This window comes from Nuphar pumila, chromosome 6, assembly GCF_984573655.1.
Source record: "Nuphar pumila chromosome 6, dmNupPumi1.hap1.1, whole genome shotgun sequence".
Lineage (NCBI taxonomy): Eukaryota > Viridiplantae > Streptophyta > Magnoliopsida > Nymphaeales > Nymphaeaceae > Nuphar > Nuphar pumila.
The window spans coordinates 105400069-105415207 of NC_143254.1; the positions used below are offsets into that span (position 1 = coordinate 105400069).

The window sequence follows — 15139 nt, forward strand, 5'->3', positions numbered from 1 at the left end:
TCTCGAAGATACTCTTTAATTAAACCGATAACTATAAACAGTTTTTGTACTTATCAATTGGGATGCTTCTGTGCTTATCAACAAAATGTAAAGAAATCCAGAAAATCGAGTACACCAAACTAGTGCCAAACCAAACTCTACATTTTTGGTGGTATCTGAGAAAATACTCTTTAGGGAGAAGTGGGGGGTGGAAACAAAGTTAGGCCTTGAAAACAGAGTTAGGTCTTGGACCATTGAGGGAATTGAGAATGGCATTCCACTGGGCCGTGGACTCAAAAGTTTGGTTTGGGTAAAAGTTCGCCAAACCGCGTGGACTTCAGTTTGTGGAGGTGGAGGTGGTGGTGGTGTTGTGAAAGAGGAAATTTTTGTTTTCTTTTTTGTCTTCCCTCTTTCTTTTATGACGTTTGTTCTTACGTGAGACGTAATAGGGTTTCGCGTCCAAACTACATTTCTGAGCCGAGATCAACGGTTGATAAGGGATGAGTGCAACGGCGTTGCACGACTTCGTGATCCCTCTAAAAACTCTCACTTCTGGTTTGGTTTCTCATTGACACTCTCGATCCCTCCATCTCCGGTGTATTGTGATCTTTTGCGATAGAAGCCGTTGCCGACTAGTCCTGGTACTCTCTCTCTCTCTCTCTCTCTCATATAGGTAGTGAGTAAACCAGATACATGGGGCTCTTGAGTCCCTGAAAACCTATTTTTTTGGGTTCTAGCAAGTTTTTCTGGTGGAAGGAAGCCCATATCCGAAAATCCGGTTTTGTTACCGGCGGAAAGCCTCCTGAAACCCTACAGGACAAACTCTTGGTTTTTCCGTATATGGGTGTTCATCGTCACAACACTCGATGGAACGTCGGATGCCAGAAAACACAGAATTTTGAACTTTCCTTCCAGCGGAAGACCTTCGGTGGATGCTGAAAATCTAGACGGGATCGATTTTCTTTGCCTTAGATATCTCTTTTCGACTACCTTTTCGATTGCTGAATTGGGTTTTTTACGCCATATAAAACGATTTCTTTTGATAATCCGTTTGGCAGAAATCACACGAGGAGCAAGCGGGAAAAATGGCGGGTTTTGGTGTGATTCGTGTTGGTAGTCGATCGATGGGGAGGAGTGGTGACCGTGGCTTCTTCCGCTCACTCTTCTCTTACAGGGTCTTTGTTACTGCCATGTTTTTTCTCCTATTCCTTGCCTCCCTCTCTCTCCTTACCACGACGACGACGATGACTACGATGCCAGAAACCATCGGCATCCTAAAGAATCCAACTCACCACCACCATCTTCACGCCCATGTCAGTAGGACCTTCCTTGCCCTCAAATCCGACCCCCTCAAGGTCCGCCTCGACCTAATCGTGAAGCAGGCTCACGACCACATTGCCCTTGTTAATGCCTATTCTGCCTATGCTCTCAAACTCAAGCTGGAGAACACCAAGCAGGTAAGAGTCTTTGCAGAGCTCTCGCGGAATTACTCAGATCTGCTCTCGAAACCGTCTTATCGGATACTCATCCAATCTGATAACCCAATTGAGGAAGAGGCCCTGCGTCAATTGGAGAAGGAAGTCAAGGAGCGGATCAAGAACACCCGACAATTGATTGCTGATGCGAAGGAGTCGTTTGATAACCAGCTAAAGATCCAGAAACTGAAGGACACCATATTTGCTGTCAATGAGCAACTCACCCGCGCTAAGAAGCAGGGCGCGTTCTCGAGCCTCATCGCTGCTAAATCGATACCCAAGAGCTTGCATTGCCTTGCAATGAGATTGATGGAGGAAAGGATCTCGCATCCGAAGAAATACATCGATTCCGGGCCACCACCTCCTGAATTGGAGAACCCCAATCTGTATCACTATGCAATTTTCTCTGATAACGTGATTGCTGCATCTGTTGTGGTGAATTCAGCAGTGAAGAATGCAAAGGACCCACGGAAACATGTCTTCCATGTTGTGACGGACAAGATGAACTTGGCAGCAATGCAGGTCTGGTTCAAGATGAGCCCTTTTAATGGTGCCCATGTTGAGGTTAAGGCAGTGGAGGATTACAAGTTCTTGAACTCATCTTACGTGCCCGTGCTGCGCCAACTTGAGTCTGCGAATCTGCAAAGGTTTTACTTCGAGAACAGGTTGGAAAATGCAACCAAGGACACAACAAATATGAAGTTCAGGAACCCTAAATATCTTTCGATGTTGAACCATCTGCGGTTTTATCTTCCGGAAATGTATCCAAAGCTGCATAGGATCCTGTTCTTGGATGATGATGTGGTGGTGCAGAGGGACTTGACAGCTTTATGGAAAATCGATATGGATGGAAAGGTGAATGGGGCAGTGGAGACTTGTTTTGGCTCATTTCATAGGTATGACAAATACATGAATTTTTCACATCCATTGATTAAGGAGAGGTTTAATCCAAAGGCCTGTGGATGGGCTTATGGGATGAATTTCTTTGATCTTGATTCTTGGAGGAGGGAGAAGTGTACAGAACAATACCATTACTGGCAGAATCTGGTAGGACCTTGATTTGCTCATCTTTTCTGTGTTTCTTTTTCCTTTTATCGGTTTCATTTTCCCAGCAAGGATATTAAAGATAAAGTGATAAACACCAGTTGTGTATAGTCATGTATTAACTATGAATTGTTGAATTGCAGAATGAGAACAGAACACTTTGGAAATTAGGGACATTGCCACCGGGGTTGATCACTTTCTATTCCACGACTAAGCCATTGGACAAGTCCTGGCATGTTCTTGGACTTGGTTATAATCCAAGTATAAGCATCGATGAGATAAAGAATGCTGCAGTTGTACATTTCAATGGGAATATGAAGCCGTGGCTTGACATTGGCATGAACCAATTTCGACACCTTTGGACAAAGTATGTAGACTATGATATGGAGTTTGTGCAACAGTGCAATTTTGGTCTCTAGAGCAATTTTTGAAATGTCAAAGCCTCTGTTACTATTGGGAGAAACAACCTGTGGGGATAGAGAATACCTTGGTAATTTTATTTTGATACTGTACAAGTTTAGTCAGTATGTTACTATAGTTATTCAATCACGTCAAATGTATTTACTCATTATAATGAAGATGTTGCTTTTCCTCTCCTTCTCTAATTTATTTTCTTCTCACTATACTTTGATGCTTGCCATTTTTGTCAATCATTTATATGTCTATCGGGTCTTTGTTAGCTACAATTACTATTTATCTCATTCAGTATATAGTTTCCTGAATTTTACCCTGAACTAATACTACCAGGTTAGTTACAGACTAATGCTCCAATCAGATACTTTTAGCAGGGAGCTCTTTACATGGAATTTTTTGTTTTGCCAAATTTTCATTTAGGTTATGCTCTTAGTAGTCAGCTATATGGAGTGAAGGCATTATCTGTTGTGTGGCGCTAGATTGAGGGGCTGATAAGATTCCCACTATGAAGTCCACTCCAATTTTTTATCTTCCATGATACAGATGATTTTAGTCCTTCGATCACCCATGGAGATGCAAACTTTTTGGTGTATGGACTTTTTAGAAAGCTTGATTCATAGTTGAGATGCAAATTTTACTATAATTCTTCAAGGTAAAGTGCCTTTCCTCCTTCGATGAGCTAGGATCAGCCAAACCAAGAATCCTCTTTCTTTATTTTTAGAACGACAGCATTGCAGAGATTCATACCTCGTACGTGAGACCTAGAAGAAAATGAGTTCAGTGACAGGAGTCACCAAAACTCGAGAAAAAATACAAAAGCAAACAACATACAAATATTAGGATTATCAAAACTCAGAAAAACATACAAAATAAATGAAATACGAACATAAATAAAAACTAAATCTCACTTAGGGCTTATGTATCCTTTTTTACTGTTGAAGAGTGTGGAGGAGCATGGGCGATACTTCAACTAGGCACGGACTCCCAAAAGAGGTGAGACAAGGGATTTGAGTCCTAGGCTAGACTTGACTTGATCAGTTAGGCTAGGCCTTGTAGAGAATCCAACAGAGATACAAATAAACTCCAAATACTAAAATAAGGGGGTTGCCTTTATATTTATAGTTTTTAGGCAGATCCATGTACATTTTTTTATGGATCTGGATATATTTTCCGTGAATCAGAATAATTTTCCTGCATATCCAGAATTCATCTAGATGAACGACTTCTAAATGAGTTGCCTTTGAATGAAAGGTTAGATTGCATGACTTACCATAATGAATCATTTTAGAAGGATTACTAGGCTTATCCCAACATTTTGGAAGGCCTAAATTCAAAAATTCATGATTTAGGTAAGTTGGTTTAACCAAAACACATTTTTCTAGGCAAAACAGGGCTAAAATGATAGGTTTAAAATAACTTTCACCATTTTCATCATATCTCTCCAAATATAATTGATATTAACAAGATTTTTGGTTGACAGATAACACGTTTATCTTCAACTTTTATTTTAATCTCAAGACCCAAAAATGTAATTTGATAAGCCAAAAATCTGCTATAACTGGGGCCCAATTGAAAATCAGAGTCAACATTAGACAAACTTTAATATTTTGGCCATAAATTTCCCTCAAAGCATCCATTTTGACCCAAATTTGTTTTATTTGAAAGGTAAGCCATTCTAGAATATTTTATCTTTTTAAAAAATGTCAAAAATGTCTTCTATAGGTTAAAATCATGTTGCAAGCCAATTTTTTTTATTTTGGACATGAAACACCCCCATTTAAAAACCAATCTAAGATCCAATTTACCCATGATCCAAATGGGTCAAATTTGGGGTGTCTACAATAATTGACGAAGAGGGCACAAACTGTTCGAGTTTATGAAGCAGGAACTGAAGCCACATACGTTCAGCTACGGCATTAGCGATATTCAATTTCTTTACTGGATCTGGAAACAACAAATTGCTTCTTAGAGCTCCAACAGATGAAATTGAGGCCAAGATAGAAAATATATATGGAGGCAGACTTTCGATCATCAAGGGAACCAATCCAATCAACATTAGCATAGATGGAAAGGTGGCAGGAGTGGAGAGAAGAGAACTGTAGTCCATGTTGGATAGTGACCTTGAGGTATCGAAGGATGCACTTAATTGTGAACCAATGTTCGGATGTAGGGGCATGCATGAACTGGCCTACTCTTTTATATAGAAAAGAGGGTGTCAAGTTTGATGATGTAACTGCATCATTACTCTCTAATGAGAAGTTTGAGAAGACTACCCTAATGGCTTAGTGGTGAAAGCATCAAATCATAGTCGAAGACTGTTCAAGGAACATGACCAATACAAATGTTATAACAAGAAGGATACATTCCTTATGAGGTGCTACTACAAGAAACTAGGTCATAAGAAGATAGATTACAAAAAGCCTGAAGAAGATATTGACCAAGTGTTGCAGCGAAAAGTTGAGGATGATGAAGAAAGTCTGGTTGTCTCATCAAGTAGGAATTCCTTTCATCTCTAATTAACTATTTGGTGATACTAATGCACTTTATTTTCCTTTTTTTAAACCTTGTTTTCTTGTTATTATACAGATGACACACTAGTCGGATTTTACTTTTGACAAATGTCAGAATCGTTTCGGGTCTTGAATTGATTTTTAAAACAAGTCAGAGAATCAGCCGATTCTGATTCTAAACAAGATCAAGAATTGGCCAACTTTTAACCAAAAGGTGACATGTGTCAAGAAAAATATTAAAATATTTAAAAGTGTTTTAAATACTTTTTAAAATTATTTAAAATATAATCCGATTCAGCTCATTCCATATCGATTTTTTGCCAATACCCAATTGGCAATGATACTGACAACACTGGTTTTGATGCTTTTACCAAAGAGAGCAGAAGAAATAACTTCACTTTCCATCGAAAACTCTTTGAGGATCTACTTGATTGAATATTTTGGGGTTGATATTTATTGGGGTCTTGTTACTTTCTGTGTTTTCTGGAGACATGATGGCCAATAAAATGGCTTCTTTAAGATATATTTTGTGACCAATATCATGCCTTTTAATCTGACATAACTTTATTTTTTTTCGATAATAGAGAAAAACCACCTCACTTACTGAGGTCATTGGTGTAATAAAAACCCCACATCCCCCTTGCTCTCTGGGGAGTAGGCATGCACACGAGCCGAGCCTGGGATGTTCCAACTCGGCTCGCTTTAAAATGCATGTGTTTGAACAACATTGTCCAGACTGGCTCGATTCCAAGCTTGATCTAATAAAGGCTTTACCAAAAAAGGTACCGCAAAGGTCGGATTAGATCCCAGAACCCCCAATACGGTGCACCGATGAACCACAATCACGCCAACCTCTATTTTATGAATATTATGACCCAAAAAATCTACATATACTAAATATCTGCTAGATTATTGCGTGAAAAAATTCTTACTCAACACCTGCTAGGATAGTGACCAAGGCCCTAACCATTACGGAAACATCTTTTTGAATTTATTTTGCAAATTATTTGCCAAATGATTCTAGATCATGTGAAATTCGTTGTCATATGTTGCATACTGATGAATGATATTATTTTTAAGATATTGATGTGCATCCTAAATGGCATCTCTTAGGCCAGTAAGTTGAATCTTCTAATTAAATCTAGATGACTATCCATGGTAATAAAAAGATCAATATGTTGATCACCTATGGTCTAGTTGCTTTAGTTGGAGATGATAAAAACTTTTGGCGAAGTGAGACATAGCGTAAGACTCGTAATTTTTAGTAAAAAATTTTAAATAAAACTAAGAGGTATTTTATGTAAAATTATCATATTGACCCAGAATGCGAAACAAACAAATTTCAATGAGCCAATTATATTTACGATGTATATATGCTCATGGATATATGCTCAAACAGTCAAAGAGCTATAACTCGCTCTCTGAACAAAATTAGGAGATTTCATAGAGCCAATCCATTTTATCTCGTTGAGACGAAGAAAATGATGTACTCACATTTTTTCACAAAAAATATCAGTGAAACCCCGAAAATACGTAATCCCCACAAAATTATTTGGTGGGTCCCATGAAAAAATCTCACCAAAATATCTTGTGGGTTCCACAAAAATATTTTATAGAATTATTAAGTGGGCCTCATAGGGACGTTGATGTTATTTAATAACTTTGCCCTTAAGTTTAGGTTTTGGATTAGGTGGGCCATTTGGATCAAAATCAGATCTCATGTGGATCCAAGATTCACTTTTTTGCCTATAAATAAGAGGCGACTCCTCTTAAAAAATCGTCCCCTCCTCTCTCGCCTCTTTCTCTCTCTAGCCTCTCTCCATTCTCTCATCTCTCTTGGTTCTAGCCTAGACCAAACCCACTTGCAATGAGCTTGGACCTACCTAGCCTAGGTTGAACCCAGTTGGGTCAAGTCAACTTAACCTATTGGGTTAACCTTTCTCTCTCTTCTCTTATTTTAGTCTTAGCCTAGGTCTAGCTCACTTGACCTAGATTGAGCCTACTTGAGGTGAGCTTGAACCCACCTAACCTAGACCGACCCCAGTTGGGAAAAAATCCCTTAGTCCTGACTGCTTGACCTCCTCTACCATTTCCTTGACTAGGTCCAACCCATTTAACCTAGCCTAGCCCACTTGAGGTAGGTTCAAACTTAGTTGGATTTAAACTAGGTCCAATCTAATTTTAGTCTAAACCTCGCCATTTTGCTGCACCATCGAGTTCTGCAAGAGACATTCTTGGTTGTGATCGTACTGAACGTAAAGAACATGCCGACCACGATCTAGTTGTGTCTCAAACACCATGTTGAGCCTCCACCATAGATCCTTGGTAGGTTTATGCATTAAACAGTGCCAAGTCTCCTCTTTTCCATAATATATGCTTTGCTTATGCATTTTGTCTTGCCGTCACACCGAACGATGCCAAGGCTCCTGCTTTCTGCAATATATATGTACTTTGTTTATGCATTTTATTTTATCGTCACATCAAATTGTGCCAAAACTCTTGCTTTTTATAATATATATACTTTGCTTATGCATTTTGTCTTGCTGTCGCGCTGTATGGCACCAAGGCTTATTCTTTTCATAATATACATGTACTTTGCTTATACATTTCGTCTTGCCATCGTATCGAATAGTGCCAAAGCTCATGCTTTTCATAATTTACTTAGCTCAGTTTTACTCGTTGGATCTTGCTTATGCTTTTTACATTGCCATCACACTGTTATGTGCACATGCTTCCGCTTTTATTAAATATGACTGTATATAAATAGGCATACAAATAGACACTGCTTCCTATCGCCAAAGTGATTCCAAATACCTTTCCTTGCTCAAGATGTAGTTTGGCGAAGAAACACTTATTAGAAAAGTTTCACAATTTATGCAAAAACACTTTTATGTAAACATCAAGTCACTAGTGTATGACCTTACTAAGGCCTGAGTTTCGATAAACCATGAAAGATATAAAGTACACACAACAATGTACATCTATCCCTGAATGAACGTAGCATTTTCTCCATCAAAGAGAGGAGGTGCTACCAATTTTTTTGACAAGATGCTCACTAAGCTTAAAAGAGCATAATGCTTTTTCTGTCAAAGAGAGGAGATGTTGCCAAAATTTCTGACAAGATGCTCACTGAGCTTAAAAGAGCATAGCGCTTTCTCTGTTAAAGAGAAAACGTGTTGCCAAATTTTTTGACAAGATGTTCACCGAGCTTAAAGGAGCGTAGTGCTTTCTCTGTCAAACAGAGGAGATGCTGCTAAATTTTTTGACAAGATACCTTTCATAGTAAAAAGGAACATCACGCTTTCTTTGTTAAATAGAAAAAGTGTTGCCAATTTTTTTGACAAAATACCTATTTGAGCTAGTATGAATGGCACAATGATGCCCATTGTTGGAACCCTACCTAGATGGCTCGTTCCACTTCTACCTTCAAGGGTACCATACTCGTAAAGGTAGATGCGCTAGAGTAGCCATTACGCCGTGTTAGGCTAGTGCTTGATGCAACTACATACGCCAAACAATTAATCTAAAGCAATCGTTGTCTACCCATATGAAACACTTTACTACAACAAGACATGTAAGAGTCGTTCCATCAGACTTGGTTGTCCATCCGCGAGGGGTGAAGTGTCTGTGAAGGCTGTAGATGCCAAGAACAAGGTCCTACATACATATGAATAAAACATATTGATAGTCCCTGATCACACGAGAATCAACCCGTGATTCAGAAAACTGAGTGGAGTTTGGGATACATGTTTTCTTGGTGAAGGATGCACTGAATTGCCTATGTGGCACTCGACATCCTAATAAGAAAGATTATGCCATCAAATCTCTTTAGGACTTACGCTCATTGATCATGGCATGATGATGATGGTACCACCTCGCGTGACCTATATCACGTTATGAACTAAAGGTTCAGGTGATCTCCTATCACTCAGAGGTTAGGAGGTCGGGTTATCCTTAAGATATAGGGATTGAAACTTGCTAATGCAGTAGAAGGATGCATTCAAACCGGCCTGGTGGGGGTCTTTCGACATAAAAATTGTCGCCCCACTATGAATAGGTCATCAGGCCTTTGGGGTATACAAAATACATAACATAATAAATCCCTAGAACGTCGTATTGATGTCGAAGTCATGCTTCTTCCACATATCAAAGGGTGAACGGTTAATATCAAAATAATGCATTAGTTATAGGTTCAACGATGAATGAATGAATGTATGTTAGTATTATTCACGCATAACCTTGTGACATGTATTGATATTGGTATACTGCTGAACCAATCAAGCAAATGATCCAAGTTATATCTGCATGGCTAAGCTAAGCTCGAGGAGCTCTTGCTTTGATTCGTGGGATACCAATGCGCTAAGTTGTAGAGACTTCAGATATGATATTCCAATTGCGGCTCTGAAGAGGCTTGTTGTGTTTATACGCTAAGTCATAGAGACTTGAGTTACACTGTTTCTAACTACGACTTGAAGAGGCTCCTTGTATTTTCAAGCTTTATACTTGTTAAAATTGGAATGCTTTTCTATCTGACCAACAATGGTTATGACCCTATTTTATGGGAGATACAAGTACTGAACATGTGATATGATATGTGTAGCATGCCACCATCAAGTTCTAGGGTTTCTTACAAAACCAATTTAATAAAATAGTGCTTTACCAAGCAATGCTGTTTATAATAAATAACTCATTTTGGTTTGCGTAAAGGGAATACTTTGGTGGTTAATGTGTGCTTAGCTACATACCTGTGATTTGCCCAACATCTTCTAAAATCGATGACTAACTATTGTCTATTTCTACTGTTAAAGACATTTTTTAAATTTTAATATAAAGAAAAAAAATCATGAATTTTTAACCATGTTTTATTTTGAAAATCTAAGACGTTACACGTAAGCTTAGCTTCCTAAAGTTAGTAGGCAATCCCGCAACTCAGATAAGAATCTGCATTTCCGATAAGATAATCATATCCAACACATATTTAATATTAAGTTTTGAAGGGCATAAGAAGTAGGTACATATTACCATTTTTGGGATAACCAAAGCCTAGCAAATTAATTGTTTGGCTTCATTGGTTAGATTGTGTTTGCCACTTATGCATTAATATGTTGCAATGATATGAACCAAACTCAATCTCGATATCATGCTATGTTGCAGATCATGTGGCTTCCGTACATATGGATATGGTTTGTTGAGAGCTGAATGAACTAGTTGGGGATAAGGAATTAGTTCAATATGTCATCAATGGGCTTTCATCAAAATATAAAAGCTTCGTTACAACTGTTACTGCCATCCTTTTATGATTTGTTTGATATGCTGATAAACCAACAAAAAAGGCTGGAATTTACAAGTATTCAGTTTATAATTTTTTTGAAACAAGGAATTGTTATCACCTCTTATGTCCATATATGCCTCAACAAATTGGAACAAATCAGACTTGTAGAGCGAAAACACCAGCATGCTGTGGAAACCGGTACAACTATGATGATTCTTGCATCTTTACCTCTGTATTTCTGGGGCAATGCATTTCGTGTAGTGGTTTATTTAATTAACAAAATGCCTCCAGAAATGCTGAAGTTTAAATCCCCATATGAAATATTATTCAATCGTGAGCTAAATTATACCATTCTTAAGACATTTGGGTACACATGCTACTCGTACATGGTGCCTTACAGGGATCAAAAGCTGCAACCCAAGGCCAAAGCTTGTGTTTCTTGGCTACATAAGCCAATATAAGGGATACATCTGTTATGATCTTTTGACCAGAAAAGTTTTTATTTCACGACATGTGACATTTATACCGGACTGCAGCCTAAACATCTACCTTCTAAGTTTATACCGAAATGTTGTAGATATTCATGAGCATGAAGCTTTTGCTCACAGCTAAGGTATAAAGTCCAAGCCACCTTAAGAAGATAACCTTTATACCATACAAGCTTATGCTAATTTTGCACAAAATGGTGGAGTCGAACTTCATCCCACAACATTTTTGTTGGTTCCTAGTACATATCTAGTGTGGCCAATGCATCCCACATAGAGCCCTATATGTTGGATCCAGAGTTAGATCCAGGTAACAAATCTGAAACATAGATCTAGGTAGTTAGATCCAATGATCAAAAGTAGTGAGTCAGGAATCCAATGACCCACTTGAGTAGTGGGTCATTGAGATATGAACCACAAAGATAGTGGTAGGCCCACTTCACATTGGATTTCCAGCATGTTTGGGAATCCAATGAGTTGATTGTGGCTGGGTAACAACTACTTAGGAGAGAATAAATATCCGAGCTCTTGTCTCTACAGAAGACACACACACAAAGAACTCAATAATCACATTGAGGGATCTCTCTTGAAGCAGACCATTAATATCAACCCTTTTCACTTCTCTTCTAGCCTTCACTATGCACACTACGATCATAATTACTACAATGGTATCATAGAGAGGTTACAATGTGCCTGGAGGAGTCAGCGATGTGTGAGAGTCACTGCATAGAGACAGACCATGAATTACGTGATGCCAACATAGGGGTTCGACTACCACCAATGAGAAAAAAAGTGCCTCATTGAATTCATGAATCCAGTCAGTCCTCAATGAAAAAAAATGATCAGAGGAAGGGGGTTTAGGACTGTCATTCAACATCGAGACGACCCCTTCTTCAGTTTCAGACATGACGATCACACTCTCTTCTTCTCCAGAAGGATGGCGTACGACACAACCAAGATCGGTGTGGGAAGTGGAATCCCTGCTGTTGCTGAGAAGAGAATAACTTCCTTATTGCAGTGCTGGCAAGGGGCACAAACGTCAGAGAGGCATCGATGGGAGTGATGCAACTGGAGCTCTTCCATCTCCACCATTTCTTTGCACCCTTTGTTGGAGGTTTTTGATGGCCATGTTTGGCAGCATGTGTATGGAGGTGCAAGCAGTGAAGACAACTTGTCAGATGCCATTGTGAGAAGGACATAGCTCCTGTGAGAAGGACAAAGCTCCTGTGAAAATTGTAATGTCGCATATTTTCACACTTAGTTAAATTTGAGATTTTTGACAATTTGGTTAAGTTTGGGAGAAAAATAGTTTGAGTTTCGATTTTAGACCGATGTTTTTGAGTCTGGGCTTGGCTCAGGTCTAATCGAAAAGGTCAAGACAAGCCATTCAAAGTGTGAGAAAAAGTTTTATTCTTGACCTTTAAATTCAAACAAAATTCAAGCAAAATTTAGGTTATTTTCAGACAAAAATTGGAATTTGATATTCATGTAATATGTCTTTGGATGCGTCTCAAAATTCTGAGTGCAATGTTATTTTACTTTTTTGAATTTGAGTTTCGGTTGGCTCAAAATTCACGTTTTTCCAAAAAAAGAGTAGTTTATCGATTTGAATCGAATAGGATCCAATGGTTTTGATCCAAATTAATATGGATCTGGACTCTATCCATGACCCATACTAATCTAGATTTTGGTCAAGTCCAAAATCTGTTTGGATTTCTGGAGATGGATTTGGATCTTGGATCCAAATTAGATTCAAATCCAAGCCCAACATTTTTCTAGCTTTAAATTCAATAAAATGCTTTAATTTGGAGTTTAATAAGGTTAAGAAGCTTTCTGGGTTAATTTGGCTATTTTTGAAAGCTTTTAGATATTTTTAATTAATTAATATTTAATAATTAATTAATTAAATTATATTAATTCTGAATTTTATTTTAGGGCTGAGTAGGGATTTTTAAAAGAGTCCTTATTCTTACCTAAGAGAGGTTAAGAGAGAGTTTTAAAATAATTGAAAAGTTTTAGAAAAGTCAATATAAAGGAGTTGGAAGATTTTTAGAAACAAGAGAGGGAGTTTCAAATTTTTAGAAACTCACCTTCTCCAGCCCGTTTAAAAAGAGTTGGAGAGGGAGGGGGGGGGGTCACCCCCCTCTCACTTTATTTAAGAGAAAAAAAAAGAAAGGGAAAGAAAGCAAAATGAAGAAAGAGAAAGAAAGAGGGAAAGAGGAGAGAGAAAAAAATAAAGAGAAAGAGAGGAAGAAGGAGAAGCCCTCTTCTCCAGCCATCCAACTTTCATTTTCTTATTCTTTTTCAATTTTTGCAAAGGTACGGGTCCCCACTCTTACAGCAAGTGAGAAATCGATTACAGATTCGATTTCCATGCAATACCTTGGTGTAAATCTATGGTAAAAGAATAGATCCATGTGATTACTCTAAAATACACAGATGAGGGTTTATGGATCCCCTTCCATGCATGTGTTTGTGGTTCTTTTCTCTTTTTCTTTAGAATAAATTTTTGTTTACATTAAAACAAAATTTTTATTTGTTGTATAAGTGTACTTTTATATCTTATTTTGATAGATGTCGATTTTCCTTGGGTGGTCCATGTGATGGACTGGTAGATTCATGAAAGCATGTAATAAAGTACTCCATATGTATGCATCCATTTTTTAGAATTTACATAGTGGTAAATCTGTATATGCATCTATCTTTCTTTCGAAATCAGTATTTTCAACCTCATGTTTATAAGATGTTATAGGTACACGCATATGGAATCATCAAATATATATATATATATATATATATATATATATATATATATATGTTTTTGGAAGGAGTCTTGCGGTCAGGCCACTGGGCTAGTCGAGTTGGGCTCGGCTGGCTAGGTCTGGCCTGACCTGACAATGCCTTGACAGGCCTGCCAGGTCCAACTGAACCAGTTCAACTGGCTTGGCTTGGTCTGCTGTGCTTGCAAGATCCTAACCTAGTAGGCTCGGCTGAGAAAGTATCAAAAAAAAAAAACTATACCTCCTTGTGGTCTGGCCAGACTTGGCCAGACCTGGTTAGTCTCCATGCCAGGCTAACAGCCTGTCAGGCCCAGCCGAGTGGACTTGGTTGGGTAAGTGGGTGTTATTAAAAAAAAAATTTATTTATTTTTCTTTTGTGGGTCGACTGGCAGCCAACAGAGCTAGGCCCTAGTAGAACATACAGAGGCCCAAGTCGAGCCTATGTATGGTCTACCAGACCCAGTCGAGTGAACTCGGCTGGGCTGGATTGGCCATCCTAGCCTTGCAAGTTCAGTCCAGCCATTTGGCTGAACTGAAACAGGTTTGGCAGGGTCTGAACAGATCAGACACAGTCGACTAGGGTCAGCTGGGTCTGATCGGGACCCCAGTTGACCGGATCGGTTGGGTGTTAAGCCCCCCTTTAAAAAAAAAATAAAAAAAAAATAAAGGAGAGTTTTTTTATATGTATTTGTTTGTCAAGTTCAATGGATTTTGATGTAGAGACTCTTGCTCATGCAGTGAGCATTAACATATGATTAATTTTTCTGCTTGATAGATTTCATGTTTTGGTACTTGACTACCTTTCTATCATACACATGTCATTGGTGCTTAACTAAGCTTGTATGATGATTTTAGCAAGCATGTAGATTTTTAAATTTAGTGTCTATTTTAGGATCAATAATATGCATACAGAAGAATGATTTTATACATATACCTAGACTGTATGTGACATGCCTATATGTTATGTGAAATATAAAGTTTGTGCATAGTGCATGAGTATACATGAGATTCATATGGGCACACATGTATGGAGTTGCATGGGTGTTCACTTGTGTGATTAATAAGCAAACATGGAATTGACTTGAATATGTGCATTAAATGAAATCATGCACTTGTCATTAGCATATGAATTGAATAACAACATGCTTGTGAATATCCTTGTTTCATGCGCATAGTGAAA

The 15139-nt window shown here is 38.3% G+C and overlaps 1 protein-coding gene across 2 annotated transcripts; it reads left to right on the forward strand.

Moving 5' to 3' along the window:
* The first annotated feature begins 500 nt into the window (after window positions 1–500).
* Window positions 501–3103, forward strand: LOC149835540 (galacturonosyltransferase 8-like). Of its 2 annotated transcripts, XM_090010568.1 has the most exons (3): window positions 501–620; window positions 1038–2501; window positions 2642–3103. In XM_090010568.1, exons 2-3 carry the CDS (start codon window positions 1065–1067, stop codon window positions 2915–2917), a joined length of 1713 nt encoding a protein of 570 aa, XP_089866694.1. In that variant the 5' UTR covers window positions 501–620; window positions 1038–1064; the 3' UTR covers window positions 2918–3103. The 2 variants fall into 2 exon arrangements, with proteins under 2 accessions (XP_089866694.1, XP_089866695.1); XM_090010569.1 differs by having other exon boundaries at window positions 592–2501.
* The last annotated feature ends 12036 nt before the right edge of the window (window positions 3104–15139 follow it).

Coding starts and splice junctions, on each gene's coding strand:
- LOC149835540 (XM_090010568.1), top strand. CDS start 1,065: ATGGCGGGTTTTGGTGTGATTCGTGTTGGTAGTCGATCGATGGGGAGG. Junction 2,502..2,641: donor ACCATTACTGGCAGAATCTG/GTAGGACCTTGA, acceptor GTTGAATTGCAG/AATGAGAACAGAACACTTTG.